General features: G+C 39.3%; 1 protein-coding gene across 12 annotated transcripts in view; it reads left to right on the top strand.

Moving 5' to 3' along the window:
* F8 (coagulation factor VIII) overlaps positions 1-19,507 on the top strand; it is a 123,423-nt gene that overhangs the window by 63,569 nt on the left and 40,347 nt on the right. For all 12 annotated transcript variants that reach the window (XM_034649653.1, XM_034649652.1, XM_034649656.1 and 9 more), the window contains 2 exons: positions 3,860-4,069; positions 11,395-14,467. In XM_034649653.1, coding sequence (XP_034505544.1) covers positions 3,860-4,069; positions 11,395-14,467 — 3,283 coding nt within the window. The remainder of the gene's footprint in view (positions 1-3,859; positions 4,070-11,394; positions 14,468-19,507) is intronic.

Genomic DNA, 19,507 nt, shown 5'->3' with positions numbered 1-19,507 from the left:
TCCATCTGCATCGTTGCAAATGGCAAGATTTCATTTTTTGACAGCGGTATAATATTCCATTACACTTACACACACACACACACACTCACACACACAGAATGGAATATTCCTCAGCCATCAAAAAAGTGAATACACACAACATGAATGAACCTGAGAGGCATTAAGCTGAGTGATAAGATCCAGTCTCAAAAGGTGCCATACAGTATTATTTCATTTACAAGGCATCCTGGGGAAGGCAATTGTATAGGAATGGAGAATAGAGCAATGGTTATCAGAGCTTGGGGTGGAGGAGGAATTTGACTATTTGCACTGAAGAACTCCAGTACAATGCAGTTTTCTACGTTGAATGAGATGTTCTGTATCCTGACTGTGCTCATGGTTACACACGTTGCCATATGTGCTAAAACTCATAAAACTGTGCACCAAATAAGAATCAATTTTACTATGTAAACTTCTATTTTTATTTTTTTAAAGTAATCTCTACACCCAACATGGGGCTCAAACTCAGAACCCTGAGATCAAGAGTCACATGCTCCTCCAACTGAGCCAGACAGGTGCCCTTACTATGTACATTTTTAGAATTAAATATATATACCTTTTGATCCAACATTCCTACTGCTGGGATATATCTCATAGGAATAAAAACACCAGTATATAAGGACAGATATAAAAGGATGTATTGTAGCAGTGTTTGTAGTGCCTAAAGCAGATAAACTAAAATCAAAGATGATGCGTAATGTTAGAGGAATGTTTGAAAATATTGTGGCGCACCCATACTATGAAATATTATGAAGCCATTAAAAAGAATGAATTAGAGGGGCTGGCTCAGCTGGTTAAGCATCTGCCTTCAGCTCAGGTCATAACCCTGGGGTCCTGGGATTGAACCCCATGCCGGACTCCCCGCACAGTGGGGAGCTTCCTTCTCCCTCTGCCTCTGCCCGCTGCTCCACCTGCTTGTGCTCATGTGTGCTCTCTCTCTCTCTGTCAAATAAATAAATAAATAAAACCTTTAAAAAAAGAATGAATCAGAGCTGTACCCAGCTACTTAAAGCAATTTCTATGAAGTATTGTTAAATAATATATTGCAGGTGCAGAAAAAGAGTATGTAATATGATCTCATTTTTGTAAAATAAATAATGACCACAAAAGAGAAACCATACATACATATATATGTCTATGTAGAGAGTGATATGGTTTCAAAACAGAATGATATGTTCTAATTGTTCTGAATTAGGGGTCTTTCCTCAGTATTTCTAATCGTATCTCTAGCACTTTACTCCCACTTTGTTTCAAGAACAAAATTATGTAAGTTACATCAAGAAAGAGTATGGCAATATGAGTCTAGAGAAGAGGGATTTGATGTTCTGTTTTTTCAAATCCAGTTTGACCATCTCTCTCTTAAGAGGGGCGTTTAGCCCATCTGCATGGGATTTATGGTACTATCTTAGTTTGTGTTTCCTATTTTTTCTGAATTTTTCTAGTGAGAACATTTCAGATTTACCCTCTTAGCAACTTTTAAGTATGTAATACAGTATTATTAACTATAATCACCTTGCTGTACATTAGATCACAAAAATTTATTCATCTTCTCACTAGCAGTGTATATCCTTTGACGAACATCTACCCATTTCCCCTATCCCCCTGCCCCTGGTAACCACCTATTCAACTCTCTGGTTCTATGAGTTCGGCTTTTTTAGATTCCACATATAAGTGGAATTATACAATATTTGGCTTTCTCTATCTGATTTATTTCACTGATGATCACATTTCCCTGATGATTAATATTGAGCATCTTTTCATGTACCTGTTGACCAATTGTATGTCTTCTTCAGAAAAAATTCTATTCAGTTCCTCTGTCCTTTTTAAAAATCAGATTTTTTTTTGTTATTGAGTTGCATGAGTTCTTTATATATTTTGGATATTAACCCCTTATCAGATAAATGATTTGCAGATATTTTCTTCTATTCCTTAGGTTGTCTTTTCATCGTATTGATTGTTTCTTTTGCTGTGCAAAAGCTTTTTAGTTTGATATAACCCCACTTATTAATTTTTCCTTTGTTGCTTGTGATTTTGGTGTCATATCCAAAAAAATCATTGCCAAAACCAATGTCAAGGAGCTTTTTCCCTATGTTTTCTAGGAGTTTCACAGTTTCAGGTCTTATGTTTAAGTCTTTAATCCATTTCATTGGGGCGCCTGGGTGGCTCAGTTGTTAAGCATCTGCCTTCGGCTCAGGGCGTTGTCCCAGAGTCCTGGGATTGAGCCCCACATCAGGCTCCTCTGCTGGGAGCCTGCTTCTTCCTCTCCCACTCCCCCTACCTGTGTTCCCCTCTCTCGTTGGCTGTCTCTCTCTCCGTCAAATAAATAAATAAAATATTTTTTAAAAAGTCTTTAATCCATTTCAAGTTAATTTTTGTTTGTGGTGTAATGTAAGGGTTCAATTTCATTCTTCTCCATGTGGTTATCCAGTTTTCCCAACACCATTTATTGAAGACACTACCCTTTCCTCATTGAGTATTCTTAACATTTTTTAAAGATTTTATTTATTTATTTGGAGACAGAGACCATGATGGGGGAGGGGCAGAAGGAGAGGGAGAAGCAGACTCTCACTGAGCAGGAAGCCCGGGATTGTGACCTGAGTCAAAGGTAGGTACTTAACCCACTGAGCCACCCAGGAGCCCTCCTCATTGAGTATTCTTGACTACATTGTCAAATATTAGTTGACCATATATATAAGGATTTATTTCTGGGCTCTTGATTCTGTTCCATTAGTCTATGTGTCTATTTTTATGCCAGTACCATATTGCTTTAATTACTACGGTTTTGTAGTATAGCTTGAAATCAGGAAATTTGATGCCTCCAGCTTTGTTCTTTCTCAGGATTGCTTTGACTACTCAGGGTCTTTTGTGGTTCCATATGAATAGTCATATTTTCCATCAGTATTTACCAATAGCTCATTCTCTTTTGCAACCTGTTTGAATGCTGCCTTTATCATATATTAAATTTCCCTTTATATCTGTGTCTCTTTCTGGACTCCATATTCTGATTGATATATTTATCTATACCTGCATATTACCACACATTTTATTACAATAGATTAATAATATCTTGCAATGCTTCGTGAGGCAAGAAATTTTGATTGTCAGTTAGTTGCACTGAACTGGAGTCTGAGCGTTGCAGACTAGACAAATGTTTCTTGACTAGATGAATGGATAGATGTATGGAAGAGGCCTTCAGAAACAATTTCCTTTAGATATTGAAGTCAAAGTTACTTTTGTTTAGCTGTTTATTTAGAAATAACTTCAAAATTACAGAAATTGTACAAGAATAAGATAGAGAACTCCCATACACCCTTTACCCAGATTCACTAATTTTTAATATTTTTCTATATTTGCTATATCATCCTCTTTTTTCTCTATATACTTACTTTTATTACTTATTTTCTAATTGAGAACAGGTTGCCCTTTTATCTCTTAGTACTTCATTGTGCATTTCCGATCAATACAGATATTCTCTTACATAACCGAAGTACAGCTACGAAATTCAGAAAACTTAACATTGATATAATACATTTATTTAATTGGCAACCAATATTCCAATTGTATAAATCAATGCCATCTTTTGTAGCATTTCCTCCCTCCAGTTTATGAAAGGTCAAGGTCTATGATTCTTCTTACTGTGGGTTTGGGACCTTGCTGATGAACTATTAATAATTTACTTTTTTTGGAAAGTATAATGCTATCTCTTCTTGGGAATAAGGTAGTGGGCATAACATATAATTCTTTCCAATCATATCATGACAACCTCAAGTAATAAATCTGGATACTGCTAAAACCTCTTGTTCCCCCATTTCTTTTGCAGGCATCAATGGCTATGTTTTTGACAACTTGCAGCTGTCAGTTTGTTTGCATGAGGTGGCATACTGGTACATTCTAAGTGTTGGAGCACAGACTGACTTCCTGTCTGTCTTCTTCTCTGGGTATACCTTCAAACACAAAATGGTCTATGAAGACACGCTTACCCTATTCCCATTCTCAGGAGAAACTGTCTTCATGTCAATGGAAAACCCAGGTTAGTTATCTGTATTATTCTTTTTTTAAGATTTTATGTATTTATTTGAGAGAGAGAGAACAGTGGGGAGGGACAGACGGAGAAAGAGAGGGAGTCCTAAGCAGATTCTGCACTGATCTTGGAGCCCAACGCAGGGCTCAATCTCACGACCCTGATATCAGGGCCTGAGCTAAAACCAAGAGTCGGACATCCAACCAACTGAGCCACCCAGGTGCCCGAGTTATTTATATTATTCTTTTACTAATAGCTGTGATCACTTCACTAGCCATGCTTATGCTCATATGTGGGCAAATACTAAATGGTTCAAGTGATCTTAGTAATTGCAAGGCATTTTAGTGACAACACTACATCAAGTATTTAACTTTAAAGTCTTTCCTCTAAAAAGTGCCTTTACTTACTAATGGCCAAAATTATAAGTGTGTTTATTAAACTATAGTAATGCATATACATGTATATATGCAGTTAACATGTGGAGCGAAACATGTTTGTGTGTGCTTTGTGAACACTGGTACTGTTGAATAAATACCACCAGGAAGCCTTTGGGAGTACATTGTAATCTCAAACCCCTGGGAACCCTTCAGGACGAATGTGACTGGCAGTTCCTCATATTCCCTCTTCCTCCATAACCACCGCAAGGCTTTGGAAAGCACCAGCCCTATAATCAGGAGGAACACTGACTGTTGCTTCATTTATACAGTTTAGTAACAAGTGCTAGGCGACTCAGTGCTCCAGTCCCTCTCACCTCTATCATCTACAGAGGAAAACACATAAAACGACCTGCAGATTATAGTTATTCTCTTACATGAAAGGCTTTTCTGGAGATAACCTCTCATGGGAAGATTTCTGGGGAATAAAAGCCAATCTCATCGTATATAAATATATGTTCACCTTTATACCCAGAAACTTATCTTACTTCAAGTAATGTACTTTTGTGGGAAGTGAGTAAAGGAAAACCTGACAGAACTCCAATATTGTCTCTAGAAGTATCTTCCATATTTATGTTTATGTCTTTGTTATCTGTTTTATATCTAATTTACGAACTCTCTGAGAACAGAGACCTTGTTTATCTTATTCATCACTGTATCTCTTAAAGTTTATAGTTCCTGGCCTATAGTAGGTGTTTAATAAATATTTTTCCCATTAATGAATGAATCAAATATGTACAAAAAGATTATGAAACAGTATGTATAATATGGTTGTAATTGTCTAAACCAAAGAGAGAAAGTGTCTGTATTTGTGTGTGTGTGTGTGTATATAAGCAGAGAAAAAATATTTTAAATATCAATATTTTGAGAAGCTTTTAAATTTACCATGGTAAAGTCTGATCCCTTCTGTTTATTTTACTGACGTAAGAGTCGCCATTTTAACCATTTAGAAGTGTACAGTTCAGTGCATTCACAGTGTTGTGCAACTATTACTATTATCTAATTCCAGAATATTTTTATCAGCCCAAAGAGACCCTTTGCCATTAAGCAGTCACTCCCCATCCCCCCTTTCCTGACAACCACTAATCTACTTTCTATCTCTAGGAATTTGCCTCTTCTGAATGTTTCATAAATAGAATAATACAGTATTTGCCCTTTCGTGTGTGGTTTATTTCACTTAGTGTAATGTTTTCAAGATTCATCCATGTTGTAGCAGGTCTCGGTACATCATTCTTTTTATGACTATACACTTCACTTTACACTCTCTGCTTTAACTACACATCACCACAAAAAAGAAATGATAATTATATGGTGTGACAGAGGTGCTAGCTAATGCTATGGTGATAATCATATTGTAATATACTAATGTATCAGTCCCTTCTGAGGGATTTCTTCTCATGGGGAAAGGAAACAGGAGGACTCTAGCAACTCTAATCACCACCTGAAGATCTCCACAGCCTTCAGATACTGAAGCCAGCTCACAGAGCTGCTCAGAGTTTAAGCTGCATCTGTTCCCCAAGGACATGCTGCTGGCCCTGCTCCCTGGGGCCTAGACCTCCATAGTACCTGCCACCCTCAAGGCTTGAGTTGCTACTGTTGCCCTGCTCCTCAGGGCCTGAAGCACTACCACAGTACCCCATCATCCCTCGGGCCCATGCGGCTGTTGTACCCTGCCCCCAAGCACCAAGCCACCAGTGCACCCCACCCACCAGGACCTAGGCAGTGTGGCATGCCCCAGAGACCTGGACTCCAGCTCCATGGATGACCTTTCCGTGCCTGAGCTCTGGCCACTGACAGCACCACAGCAGATGTGGCCATGCTCCGACACCCAGGAGCATGGTAGTTTCAGGCACGCCTGAACCTAGGACCCTGACCCCACTGCCACTCTGAGCGTCTACACCCAGAAAACAAGCATTATCACTACTGCATGCACTCCTCTGCCCCAGAACCCAGCACCATCACCAAGGCCTGTACACTCACGTACCAGACCCAGCACCAAGGAGGATCCCCCTAATTAGGATGTTCCCCTAGGAGTCCAACAACTCTCACTGCCACTGCCACCAGACACAGCCTTGGCCACCAAGGACCCCCCTCCATTCTTCACTGGCACTGACCTCAGCTGACAGAGCTGCATAGAAATTATGCTGCTATCCCCTCCCTGTCACTGGAGCTGCTGAACCCCACACAGCACACTCAGAGCCACCCACAGGTGAAAGTCATTCCCAACCAAGTCAGTCCATAAAGACTGGGAGAGGTGATTACGCCCTCAAATGTGCAGACATCAATGCAGGGCCACAAGAAACACACACAAGAAAACCTGATACAACCAGAGGAACACAGTAACCTTCCAAACTGACCCCAAAGAAATGGAAATCTACAAATTGCCTGTAAAGGAACTCAAACTTATTATTTTAAAGAAGCTCAGCAAGATACAAGAGAACACAAACAGGCAATTCAGTAAAATTAGGAAAATAGTACATTAGCAAAATAAGAATTTCAAAAAAGAGAAATCATTGTAAAAATTCTGGAGCTAAAAAATACAATGAGTGAAATGGGGGGAAATTCATCAGACTTAATCAAACAGAAAGAATCTGTGAAGTCAGTAACAAGTCTTTTGAAATTATCCAGGAAAAAATAAAAAGAAGAAGCAAGCCTACAGGACTTAAGGGATACCATTAAATTTTTCCCAAGACGTACAGATGGCCAATAGGTATATGAAAAGGTGTTCAACATCACTAATCATCAAGAAAATGTAAATCAAAACCAAAATGAGGTATCACCTCACATCTGTTAGGATACCTATTATAAAAAAGACAAGAGATAACAAATGCTGGTGAAGATGTGGAGAAAAGGGAACCCCTGTGCCTTGTTGATGGAATGTAAACTGGGGCAACCACTCTAGAAAACAATATGAGGTTCCTCACAAGTTAAAAATAAAATGATCTAGCAATCCCACCTCTGAGTATATAGCCTAAGGAAATGAAATCATGATTTCGAAAAGGTATCTGCACTCCTGTGTTTATTGCAGCATCATTCACAATAGCCAAGACATGGAAATAACCTAAGTGTCTATTGATGGATGAATGGATAAAGAAAATGTGATATATATGATACATATATATCATATATATCATCATATATATAATATATGATAATCATATGTGACAATAATCATATATTAATATATATAATGGAATATTATTTAGCCACAAAAAGAAGGAGAAACCACCATTTATGACAATGTGGATGAACTTGGAAGGCATTATGCTAAGTGAAATAAGCCAGACAAAGACAAATACTGTATGGAATCACTTATATGGGAAATCTAAAAAAAAGAAAAAGAAAAAGTCAAACTCATAGAAACAGGTAGTAGAATGGTGGTTATATCATGTTTTGTAAACTTTGTGTCCTACTTGAAGATATATTCAATATTTTTCTATATATACATCTAATAAATATAGATGAGCATAATTATTTTTAAAAGATTGCTTAATATTCCATACTAGGGATATTGTACTAGCCTTGGATGACTAAAGAGCTCTTGTTTATTGGAGCCTGAGATGTGCTCCTACCTACTTGTGATCACCTGGGCTCTGTCTCTCTGGGTTACTTTGATAAAAACTAATTCCAAGATTGATAACAGCTTACAAAAATAATTAATTCACTGAAAGCCCCAGTTATATCACTGAGGCAGGAGACTGACTGGTCTATATATATTTGTAATGCTGACCAAGAGTCAGACTTGACTGGGCATCTTATGCCTGTGTCAGAAGTTGGAGGAAGGGATTGGAAGCTGGAGTCTCCAAGGGAATTATAATTCTTTTAATTTTCTTTGCAACTGTAACTATATCTCCTTTCTTATTTTAAATTTTGTACACATAGAATTTCTTATTTTTATTTGGTTTTTTATTTTATTGTTTTTCATGAGAGTCAACTCTTTAAGCTCTTGGATTGAGGTTTAATTAATTATAATGTTTTAAATTAACTTTTATTCATCCATGTAATACAAAAAGATGTTTTCTCATTACAAAATTTCAACAAACACAGATATAACAAATACAGATATACAGTCCTTCTTTTTTTTTCAAGATTTTATTTATTTATTCGACAGAGAGAGAGACAGCCACCGAGAGGATCCCAGGACTCTGGGATCACGCCCTGAGCCGAAGGCAGACGCTTAACGATTGAGCCACCCAGGCGCCCCAGATATACAGTCCTTCTTGTTTACTATTCATAATCCCAGGCTCTTCTCAGAGTTTGGTGTATGTCATTCCAAACCTGTTTATGGAGTTTCATTTTCCCTTTTCTCAGTCAATTACTGTCCTTCTTAGGAAAAGGAAAGAACTGGTTATGTTTAAGTTATAACAGTAGAATTTTAAGAGTCAAAAACCTTATTTAAATTACTCATTTCAGCTCCAATCCTGGTCTACTCTGATCCAACATAGTTTTTCTTCTTCAAATTTTTATTTAAATTCTAGTTAGTTAGCATATAGGATAACATTGGTTTCAGGAGTAGAATTCAGGAGCACCTGAGTGGCTGTCAGTTGAGCGTCTGACTCTTGGTTTTGGCTCAGGTCACGATCTCAGGGTGAGATCAAGCCCTCAACGGGCTCTGTGCTCAGCACAGAATCTGGTTGTCCCTCTCCCTCTGCTCCTTCCCCTGCTTGCTTGCTCTCTCTCTCTCTCAAATAAATAAGATCTTTTTTAAAAAGGAGTGGAATTCAGTAATTCATCACTTACATACAACACGCAGTGCTCATCACAAGAGCCCTCCTTAATACCCGTCACTCATCTAGCCCATCCCCCACCCACCTCCCTCCATCAGCCCTCAGCTGTTCTCTATAGTTAAGAGTCTCTTATGGTTTGTTTGCCTCCCTCTCTTTTCCCCCCTCCCATATGTTCATCTGTTCTGTTTCTTAAATTCCACATATGAGTGAGATCATATGGTATTTGTCTTTTGCTGACTGACTTATTTCACTTACCATAATGCACTCTAGCTCCATCTACGTCATTGTGAATAGCAAGATCTCATTCTTTTCGATGGCTGAGTAATATTCCATTGTGTATGTATACCACATCTTCTTTATCCATTCATCTGTCAGTGGACACGTGGGCTCTCTCCATATTTGGCTATTGTTGATAAACTGCTATAAACATCAGGGTACATGTAGCCCTTTGAATCTGTATTTTTGTATACTTTGACCTAACATAGTTTTACATCATCAAATATCCTTTAAACGTCATGAAATTAGGCTCCCAATCCACAAACTTATGTTCACTATGGAATCAAATAGATTTAATTTCTTATTTTTATAACTTGTTTAACTAAAACTTCTGTTTTACTGTTCTTATTATAATGTTTTCCCTTTAGTTATTCTCTCTTTTTTTTTTCAAGAGTTTTATCATACAGTGTATTCTTTTTACTTAGAGGCTGACCTCCTGGACCCATGCATCCTCCTCCAGTCTGGGCTGGTTCTTTCTAGAATTGACTGAGTATCAGTTATTAACTTGAGACTTTTCTTCATCCTTCAGGATAGTTGCCTCTTTCCTGGATCCCATGTCATCCTTTTTTTTTTTTTAAATACAATATACTCCTTTGTTTTGGTAGAAAACACTCTCATCACTTCCTGAAAGTGGCTGCTTTAGAGGTAGATTTTCTAAATCTTTGTATGATAGAAAATGTATTCTTATTTCCCATTTGATTGATTATCTGGCTGCACATAGAGTGCAATGTTCATTAATTCCAAAATGCATTTGACCATAAAAACCTTTTCCATGGGCATCCCATTATCTTACAAGTCTCTTTAGAAATATACTTGGGGGAAGGTTTTCCCTTTGAGGGAAAGCTGGATTCAGTTAAGATTTTGCTTGCAAATGTCATGCAAAATGATGAGGCTGTTAAGGTACCTGATGGGTAGCTTGGTAAAGGTATATATATATATTTTTTTTTTACTTGTATTTATGCATCTACTTTACCACTATGCAATTCCTTCACTTGAATAATCCTGTCATAGTATAAATTAATATTGCTAGCCCTGTAGTGGAATTTTATAGTATGTGTATCCTAAACCTAAGTCCTACATAAAGTTTCATGAATTAAGTCATTATCATCATCAAAGAGTTCTGTGTGGCAGTGCCTGGGTGGCTCAGTCAGTTAAGCCTCCTACTCTTGGTTTCTGCTCGGGTCATGATCTCAGGGTGGTAAGATTGAGCCCCATGTCAGGCCCTGCACTCAGCACCAAGTCTCCTTGAGATTCTTTCCCCTTCCCTCTCCTTCTCTTCTGCTCCTCCCCCAGCTCACATGCACTCTTTCTCTCTCTCTCTCTCTCTCTAAAAAAAAAAAAAAATTTAATTTAAAAAAAAAGATTTCTCTGTGACTATTAACACTCTCCACTATTGGGGGGGTGCCTGGGTGGTTCCGTTGGTTAAATGTCTGCCTTCAGCTCAGGTCATGGTCTCAGGGTCCAGGGATTGAGCCCCGCATTGGGCTCCCTGCTTGCAGGGAGTCTGCTTCTCCCTCTCCCTCTGCCCCTCCCCGCCAAGCTCATGCTCGTGCTCTCTCTCTCTCAAATAAACAATTAAAATCTTTTTTAAAAAGACTCTCTACTACTGTGTATGTTAATTACATTTCTCCATTTTTTCCTCAACATCTATTCATTTTTAATCACAGGCCTTTCTTGTGATTACAGACAGATATACCACAATAGCAGCAATGCAAACACCACTTTCACTACCATTGTTGGACTATTTACGTGCCAGGGATTTAACCTGATGACCTGTAATACAATGGTACTGACTAGTATTTTTTCATTATCTAGGAATAGAAGAGAACCACTAATACAGAACTTTCTTGGGGCCTGGGTTGTAAGTAACCAGAGTCTTATTCTTCCTCATCTCCAGGTCTGTGGGTTCTGGGGTGCCATAACTCAGACTTTCGGAACAGAGGGATGACAGCCTTACTGAAGGTTTCTAGTTGTAACAGGAACATTGGTGATTATTATGAGGACACATATGAAGATATTCCAACTTCCCTGCTGAATGAAAACAATGTCATTGCACCCAGAAGCTTCTCCCAGAATTCAAGGCACCCTAGCACTAAGCAAAAGCAATTCAAAGCCACCACAACTCCAGAAAATGACATAGAGAAGATTGACCCTCAGTCTGCAGAAAGAACACAGCTGCTTAAAGCACAAAGTGTCTCCTCTAGTGATTTGTTGATGCTGTTGGGACAGAATCCTACTCCACATGTATTCTTATCTGATCTCCAAGAAGCCACACATGAAGCTGATGATCATTTACTTGGAGCAATAGAAGGAAACAAGGGCCCATCTGAAGTGGCACATCTCAGACCAGAGCTCCATCACAGTGGGGGCAGAGTATTTACTCCTGAGCCAGAACTGCAATTAAGATTAAATGAGAATTTGGGGACAACTATAACAGTAGAGTTGAATAAACTTGATTTAAAAATGTCTAGTTCATCAAACAGTCTAATGACTTCACCAACAGTTCCATCAGACAAGTTGGCAGCAGGTACTGAAGAGACAGTTTCCTTAGAACCCCGAAATATGTCAGTTCACTTTAATAGTCATTTAGGTACCATTATATTTGACAAAAATTCATCTCACCTTATTCAGTCCAGTGTACCTTTGGGCTTGAGTGAAGGAGATAATAATTCCAAGTTGTTAGAAGCAGCTTTAATGAATACTCAAGAAAGTTCACTGGGTGAAAATGTATTATCAATTGAGAGTAATAGGTTATTTAAAGAAGAAGGAGTTCATGGACCTGCTTCATTAATCAAAGGTAGTGCTTTATTCAAAGTTAATATCTCGTTGGTAAAGACAAACAAGACATCAATTAACTCAACAACTAATAGAAAGACTCATGTTGATGTCCCAACATTATTTATTGAGAACAGTACATCGGTCTGGCAAGATACTATAGAAAGTAATACTGAGTTTCAAGAAGTGATTTCTTTGATTCATAATGAAACATTTATGGACAGAAATATTACAGTTTTGGAGCTAAATCAGGTGTCAAATAAAACTACTTCATCAAAAACTATGGAAATGGCCCACCAAAAAAATGAGGGCCCTGTGCCACTAGGTACAGAAAATCCAGATCTATCATTCTTCAAGATACTGTTCTTGCCAGATTCAGCAAATTGGATAAAAAGGACCCATGGCAAGAACTCCCTAAGCTCTAATCAAAGGCCCAGTCCAAAGCAATTAACATCTTTAGGGTCAGAAAAGTCTGTGAAAGATCAGAATTTTTTGTCAGAGGAGAAGGTGGTAGTAGGAGAGGGTGAATTTACAAAGGACACAGGACTCAAAGAGATGATTGTTCCAAACAGCAAGAGCATATTTTTTGCTAACTTGGCTAATGTCCAAGAAAATGACACATACAATCACGGAAAAAAATCTCAGGAAGAGATAGAAAGAAAGGAAAAATTAACCCAAGAGAATGTGGTTTTGCCTCAGGTATATACAGTGATTGGCACTAAGAATTTCCTGAAGAACCTTTTCTTACTAAGCACTAAGCAAAATATAGAAGGTTTAGATGAGCAGCAATATACTTCAGTACTTCAAGACACCAGGTCATTAAATGATTCAGCACATAGAGAAGGGATTCTCATGGCCAATTTCTCAAAAATAAGGAAAGAAGCAAACTTGGAAGGCCTTGGAAATCAAACAAAGCAAATGGTAGAGAGGTTTCCAAGTACTGCAAGGATGTCTCCTAATCCAAGTCAGCATCTTACCACTCAACGTGGTAAGAGGGCTTTGAAACAACCCAGACTCTCACTAGAAGAAATAAAGTTTGAAAGGTGGGTAATTTTGAATGACACCTCAACCCAGTGGTCCAAAAACATGAACTATTTGACCCAAGGCACCCTCACACAGATAGAGTACAACGAGAAAGAAAAAAGAGCCATTACTCAGTCCCTCCTATCAGATTGTTCTATGAGGAATCATGGCCTCATTCAAATGAATGACTCTGCATTACCCATTGCAAAAGTATCAGCATTTCCATCAATTAGACATTCAGATCTGACCAAGATCCCATCCCAAGAGGACAAGTCTCATCTTTTAGCATCAGTCTGTAATTATACCTTTATGGAGAGGAGTTCTGGGGTCCAAGAAAGCAGTCATTTCTTACAAGAAGCCAAAAGAAATAACCTTTCTTTAGCCTTCCTAACCTTAGAAATGATTGGAGGTCAAGGAAAGTTCAGCTCTATGGGGAAAAGTGCCACAAACCAACCCACGTACAAGAAATTTGAAAACACTGTTCATGTGAAACCAGGCTTGTCTAAAACATCTGGCAAAGTTGAATTACTTCCTAAAGTTCATGTTCATCAAGACTCTCCCCTTACAAAGACTATCAGTGATTCTCCTGGCCACCTGGATCTCATGGGAAAGATCTTTCTTCAGAAAACACAGGAACCTCTTAAACTGAATAAAACAAATAGACCTGGAAAAGTACCCTTTCTGAAATGGGCAACAGAAAGCTCTGAGAAGATTCCCTCCAAGCTGCTGGGTCCCCTTGGTTGGCATAACCACTCTGCTACCCAGATACCAAGAGAAGAGTGGAAATCCCAAAAGAAGTCGCAGAAAAACACAGCTTTTGAGAGAAAGGACACCATTTTGCCCCTGGGCCCTTGTGAAAATAATCATTCAATAGCAGCAATAAATGAAGGACAAGATAAGCCCCAAAGAGAAGCCACCTGGGCAAAGCAAGGAGAGACTGGAAGGTTGTGCTCTCAAAACCCACCAGTCTCAAAACGCCATCAAAGGGAAATAAAGCTTAGTACTCTTCAGCCAGAGGAAGACAAATTTGAGTATGATGACACCTTCTCAAGTGAAATGAAGAGAGAAGATTTTGACATCTATGGCGAAGATGAAAATCAGGGTCTCCGCAGCTTTCAAAAGAGAACACGACACTATTTCATTGCTGCAGTGGAGCGTCTCTGGGATTATGGGTGAGTAGATCTCCCCATGTACTAAGAAGCAGGTATGGGTTCATTGATTATTCCTCTGTCATGCTATTGCAACATTTGACTTTACCAAGTGCTGAAATAATAGAAAAGGCACAGCTTATCTGCAGGAATGAGACTCCAAAGATTGCTTATAAAGGAAGGAAGAACCCTGAGATCCAGGTAGCAAAGTCTAGATGAAGCTAAGGAGTAAATAGTAGGTTCGATGATGACACCAACAATGAGAATTAGAGGATGATAAATCCAGAAGGCATGAAACTCTACCTCTAGTGAGATGGAGGAGAAAAGGGGCTTACAGAAGGGTACAGGAATCAGGGTCAAGAAGCATCAATGGGGAGCAGGAAGAAAGTCAGCCTCACCTATCAACCTTATGAGCTACAGTAGTTGTCTTGGTCTTGTGAACAGGTGCTAAGAGAGGCAGGAGGAAGAAGTGAAGTGTGTGGTAAAGAGGTTGATTTCCATGGTACTGGGGATACAGGAAGCAAAGTGCGAGGATGTGATTGTAAGGGAGCAGAGGGAGTTCGGGCAAGGAATAAAAAGCACAGAGAAATGTGGAAGATAAACTTAAGGAAAGGGACGCCTGGGTGGCTCAGTCAGTTAAGCAGCTGCCTTCAGCTCAGGTCATGATTCCAGGGTCCTGGGACTGAGTCCTGCATTGGGCTCCTTGCTCAGCAGGGAGCCTGCTTCTCCCGCCGCCTACTGCTCCCCCTGCTTGTGCTCTCTCTCTCTCTCTCTGACAAATAAATAAAATCTTTTAAAAAATAAAATAAAATAGGGGCGCGTGGGTGGCTCAGTCGTTAAGCGTCTGCCTCCAGCTCAAGGCGTGATCCTGGGGTCCTGGGATCGAGCCCCATGTCGGGCTCCCCGCTCCACTGGGAGCCTGCTTCTTCCTCTCCCACTCCCCCTGCTTGTGTTCCCTCTCTCACTGGCTGTCTCTCTATCTCTCTGTCAAATAAATAAAATCTTTTATAAAATAAAATAAACTTAAGGAAAGTCAGTCAGTCAAAAAATAATTTTTATTGAGCATCTACTATATACCAGACACATTTGTAGACACTGGGGTACAGTAAAGAAGAAGCTTACATTCATTTGGGAAGAGCAAGAGATAATCAGTAGAAAAACAAATAGGGAAGTCTTGATGGTGCTATTCAAAAGACAGAATCAATGTGATAGAGAGTGCCTGGAGATGTTACTTTAGCTGTGGTGGTCAGAGAAATCCTCCTTGTGGAATTGAGACCTAAATGATGATAAAAGGACAGCTGATGGAGCTCTGAGTGATGTTTCCAGGCAGAAGTAATAGGAAATACACAGGCCCTGTGAATGGAACTAATCTGAGGAACCAAAAAGGACCAGTATGACTGGAGTACAGTGAAAACTGGGGGGAGGGGCTTATGGGAGACAAGTGAAGTTGAGTAGTGGTCAGATAATAGAGGTCCTAGAGGAAGGTTAGGTGCCCTCTTCATTACTCATTGTCACTTTCTGACCTCGCTTTCTACCTCAAATGGGCCCTTATTGCTGCATAGCAACTATAGAATATTTCCCTAATCTACTGACTTTCCTACTGCCCTGGACCCCTATCTTATGTTTTCTGCTCTTTCCTTAAATCTCCAATGCCTTTTACCCATTCTTCAACAGCCCCTCTCATTCATAGCTAATGCTTGTGCAGTGAACCTCCAGACTTCCAACACATTTATTGACCTCTGTAACCATATACTGTCTTCATGCATATGACAATAAATAGACTATGCACCTAAGGCCAACCTCTCCAGTTTCCTAGTCAACCATCTCCAACTTTACATTACAATGCATTTTCATCTTATCCAATACTCAGCTCATAATCAAATTCTGGTTGTTTTTTGAAATTAAAACTAATTGGAATCTTTGATGTATTAGATGTGGTTGTGAGATAAAAAGATGAATTAGGAATACATTCAGTGTTTAGAGTCTGAGTAACTAAAAAGAAGGAACGGTCATTGACTGCCATGGAAAAGGCTGGACAAACAGCAGGTTTGGGGAAGGGGCAGAAATTAAGAGACTGTTTTGTACATGGTAAGGTAGGGAGTATATATGTGAATCTCAAGTTCAAGGCGGATATCTGAGATGGAGATATACAACTGGATTTTATCCGCATAAGAGTTAGATCATCATGAGAATGAGTATAAACAGAAAAGAGGAGAGTTTAAAGAACTAATACGCAGAGCACTCTAACATTTAAAGGTCAGGGAGATAAATAACCAATGAAGTTGACAGAGAAAGATTGGCAGTGAGGTTAGTAGAAAAATGAGGGAAAATTGGTGTCAGAGAGACCAGGTATGAACACACATCAAAGATCAAGTAATTAACTATCAAATACTACTGAGAGTTCAACTAAGATGAGGACTGAGAATTAGTAATGTAAAGACCAACAGTGACCTTGAAAAATAGAGATAAAAGACTTTTTGGAGTGGTTTAAAGAAAGAATAAGTGTAAAAGAATCCAGCTACTTCTCTCCATCTCAGTGGCCACCATTCTAGTCTAAACCATCCTCAACTCTCACCCAAATTATTGTAATAGCCTCTAAACTAGACTTGGCAGCTTCCAGCCTGGCCCTTTTCTCAACACAGCAGCTAAAGCAAATTTTCAAATTGTAATTTGATTATTGTTCTCTGCTTCAAACCTCCCAGTAGATTCCCTTCTCACCCTTAGTGAATCCCAAAGCCCTCACCGTGGCCTTCAAGTTTCTGAGATTTGACCCTCTGAAACGTCTCTGATCTCATCTCCTACCGTTGTTTCCTGCTCACTCTCTTCCAGCCACACTGGCTTCATTGCTCTTCCTCAAATGCAACAAATGTATACCTTTCTATAGGCCTTTGCACTTCGTGTCCTGTCCTCTGATATCCTACTATTCATCCTTTCACTTCTAACAGGTTGCTGCTCAAGTTTCATTTTATCAGTGAGGCTTTCCCTGAACACTGTATATACATATAGCTCCTACCACACTTTTTCAGTGAACTTACTAGCACCTGAAATATTATACATTTACTTGTCTATTGTCTATGTTCCCCAATAAGAAAGTAAGTTCATTGAGAACATAAATTTTAAAGGTGTTGTTCAATGGTATATCCCCAGAACCTTAAACAGTGCCTGGCATTTGATAGATACTCAAATATCTGTTGAACGAATTAGTAAATGATGGATGTAGGGAGGCAAGAGCAGGTCTTTTATGTATGTCTGAACTCCAGAGAGTACCAACTAAATGGTAACACAAGTTCCATGGACAGGGAGACCAGTTAAGAGGTGACTGTAATCATCCAGATAAGAGAAGACAGATTATTTAGACCAAAATAGTGGTGGTAAAAATCAAAAGAAATGGAAAGATGTGTATAATTTGAGGATAAGCAGACGGGATTTGCTAATAGATTGAATGTGGGGGGAATAGGGAGAAAGGACTCAAAAGAAGATTTTTAGTTTTTTTCCTAAGCAACTAGGTGGATGATGGTGACATTTAATGAGATGTGGAAGGCTTGAAGTAGAACAGATTCATTTGAGGAAATACTTGAGGGTCTGTTTTGAACATATTTAGTTTGAGATGTTGAGTAGCCAGTTGGATATGAGTCTGGAGTCCAAGGAAGAGGTCCATGCTAAAGATGAATAAACTTGGGAGTTATAAGCGTATTGACAGCATTCAAAGAAGACTTGTTGGTATTATCAAGAAAGTAAAAGTAGATGTAAACCATGCCCACTTTATTTTTTTTAATGTTTTTTTATTATATTATGTTAGTCACCATACAGTACATCCCTGGTTTTTTATGTAAAGTTCCATGATTCATTAGTTGCGTATAAACACCCAGTGCACCATGCAATACATACCCTCCTTAATACCCATCACCGGCCTATCCCATTCCCCCACCCCCTCCCCTCTGAAGCCCTCAGTTTGTTTCTCAGAGTCCATAGTCTCTCATGTTTCATTCCCCCTTCTGATTACCCCTTTTCTTTATCCCTTTCTTCCCCTACCGATCTTCCTAGTTCTTATGTTCCATAGATGAGAGAAATCATATGCTACTTGTCTTTATATGCTTGACTTATTTCGCTTAGCATAATCTCCTCCAGTGCATCCATGTTGCAGCAAATGTTGAGAACTCGTTCTTTTTTATAGCTGAGTAATATTCCATTGTATATATGGACCACATCTTCTTAATCCAGTCATCTGTTGAAGGGCATCTCGGTTCCTTCCACGATTTGGCTATTGTGGACAATGCAGCTATGAACATTGGGGTGCATATGGCCCTTCTCTTCACTACGTCTGTATCTTTGGGGTAAATACCCAGCAGTGCAAGGGCTGGATCATAGGGTAGCTCAATTTTCAACTTTTTNTCATAGGGTAGTTCAATTTTTAACTTTTTAAGGGACCTCCACACTGTTTTCCAGAGTGGCTGTACCAACTTGCATTCCCACCAACAATGTAGGAGGGATCCCCTTTCTCCACATCCTCTCCAGCAATTGTTGTTTCTTAACCATGCCCACTTTAAGCTGGGTCCCCAAAGGTCTAGATCCTCAAGGTAACAGTGAACCAGTTAACTCACTTCATTGACATGCAAATTTCTATTCTTACTCATAATTTTTTAAAAGATTTTATTTATTTATTCGACAGAGATAGAGACAGCCAGTAAGAGAGGGAACACAAGCAGGGGGAGTGGGAGAGGAAGAAGCAGGCTCATAGAGGAGCCTGATGTGGGGCTTGATCCTATAATGCCGGGATCACACCCTGAGCCGAAGGCAGACGCTTAACCGCTGTGCCACCCAGGCGCCCCTATTCTTAATCATAATTTATGCAAGTCTTGGGTTGGCAGTGCCTGCAGACATCTGGCAGAAGAAAACATAAAACTTCTCAACATCTTAGGCCTCAACTTATTTTCACGAATATTTCAGATACAATGTCCAGAACACAAAGATACAGGGGGCGCCTGGGTGGCACAGCGGTTAAGCATCTGCCTTCGGCTCAGGGCGTGATCCCAGCGTTCTGGGATCGAGCCCCACATCAGGCTC

This window comes from Ailuropoda melanoleuca, chromosome X, assembly GCF_002007445.2.
Source record: "Ailuropoda melanoleuca isolate Jingjing chromosome X, ASM200744v2, whole genome shotgun sequence".
Lineage (NCBI taxonomy): Eukaryota > Metazoa > Chordata > Mammalia > Carnivora > Ursidae > Ailuropoda > Ailuropoda melanoleuca.
The sequence above is the reverse complement of the archived record's forward strand: the minus strand, read 5'-3'. Positions and strand labels throughout refer to the sequence as shown.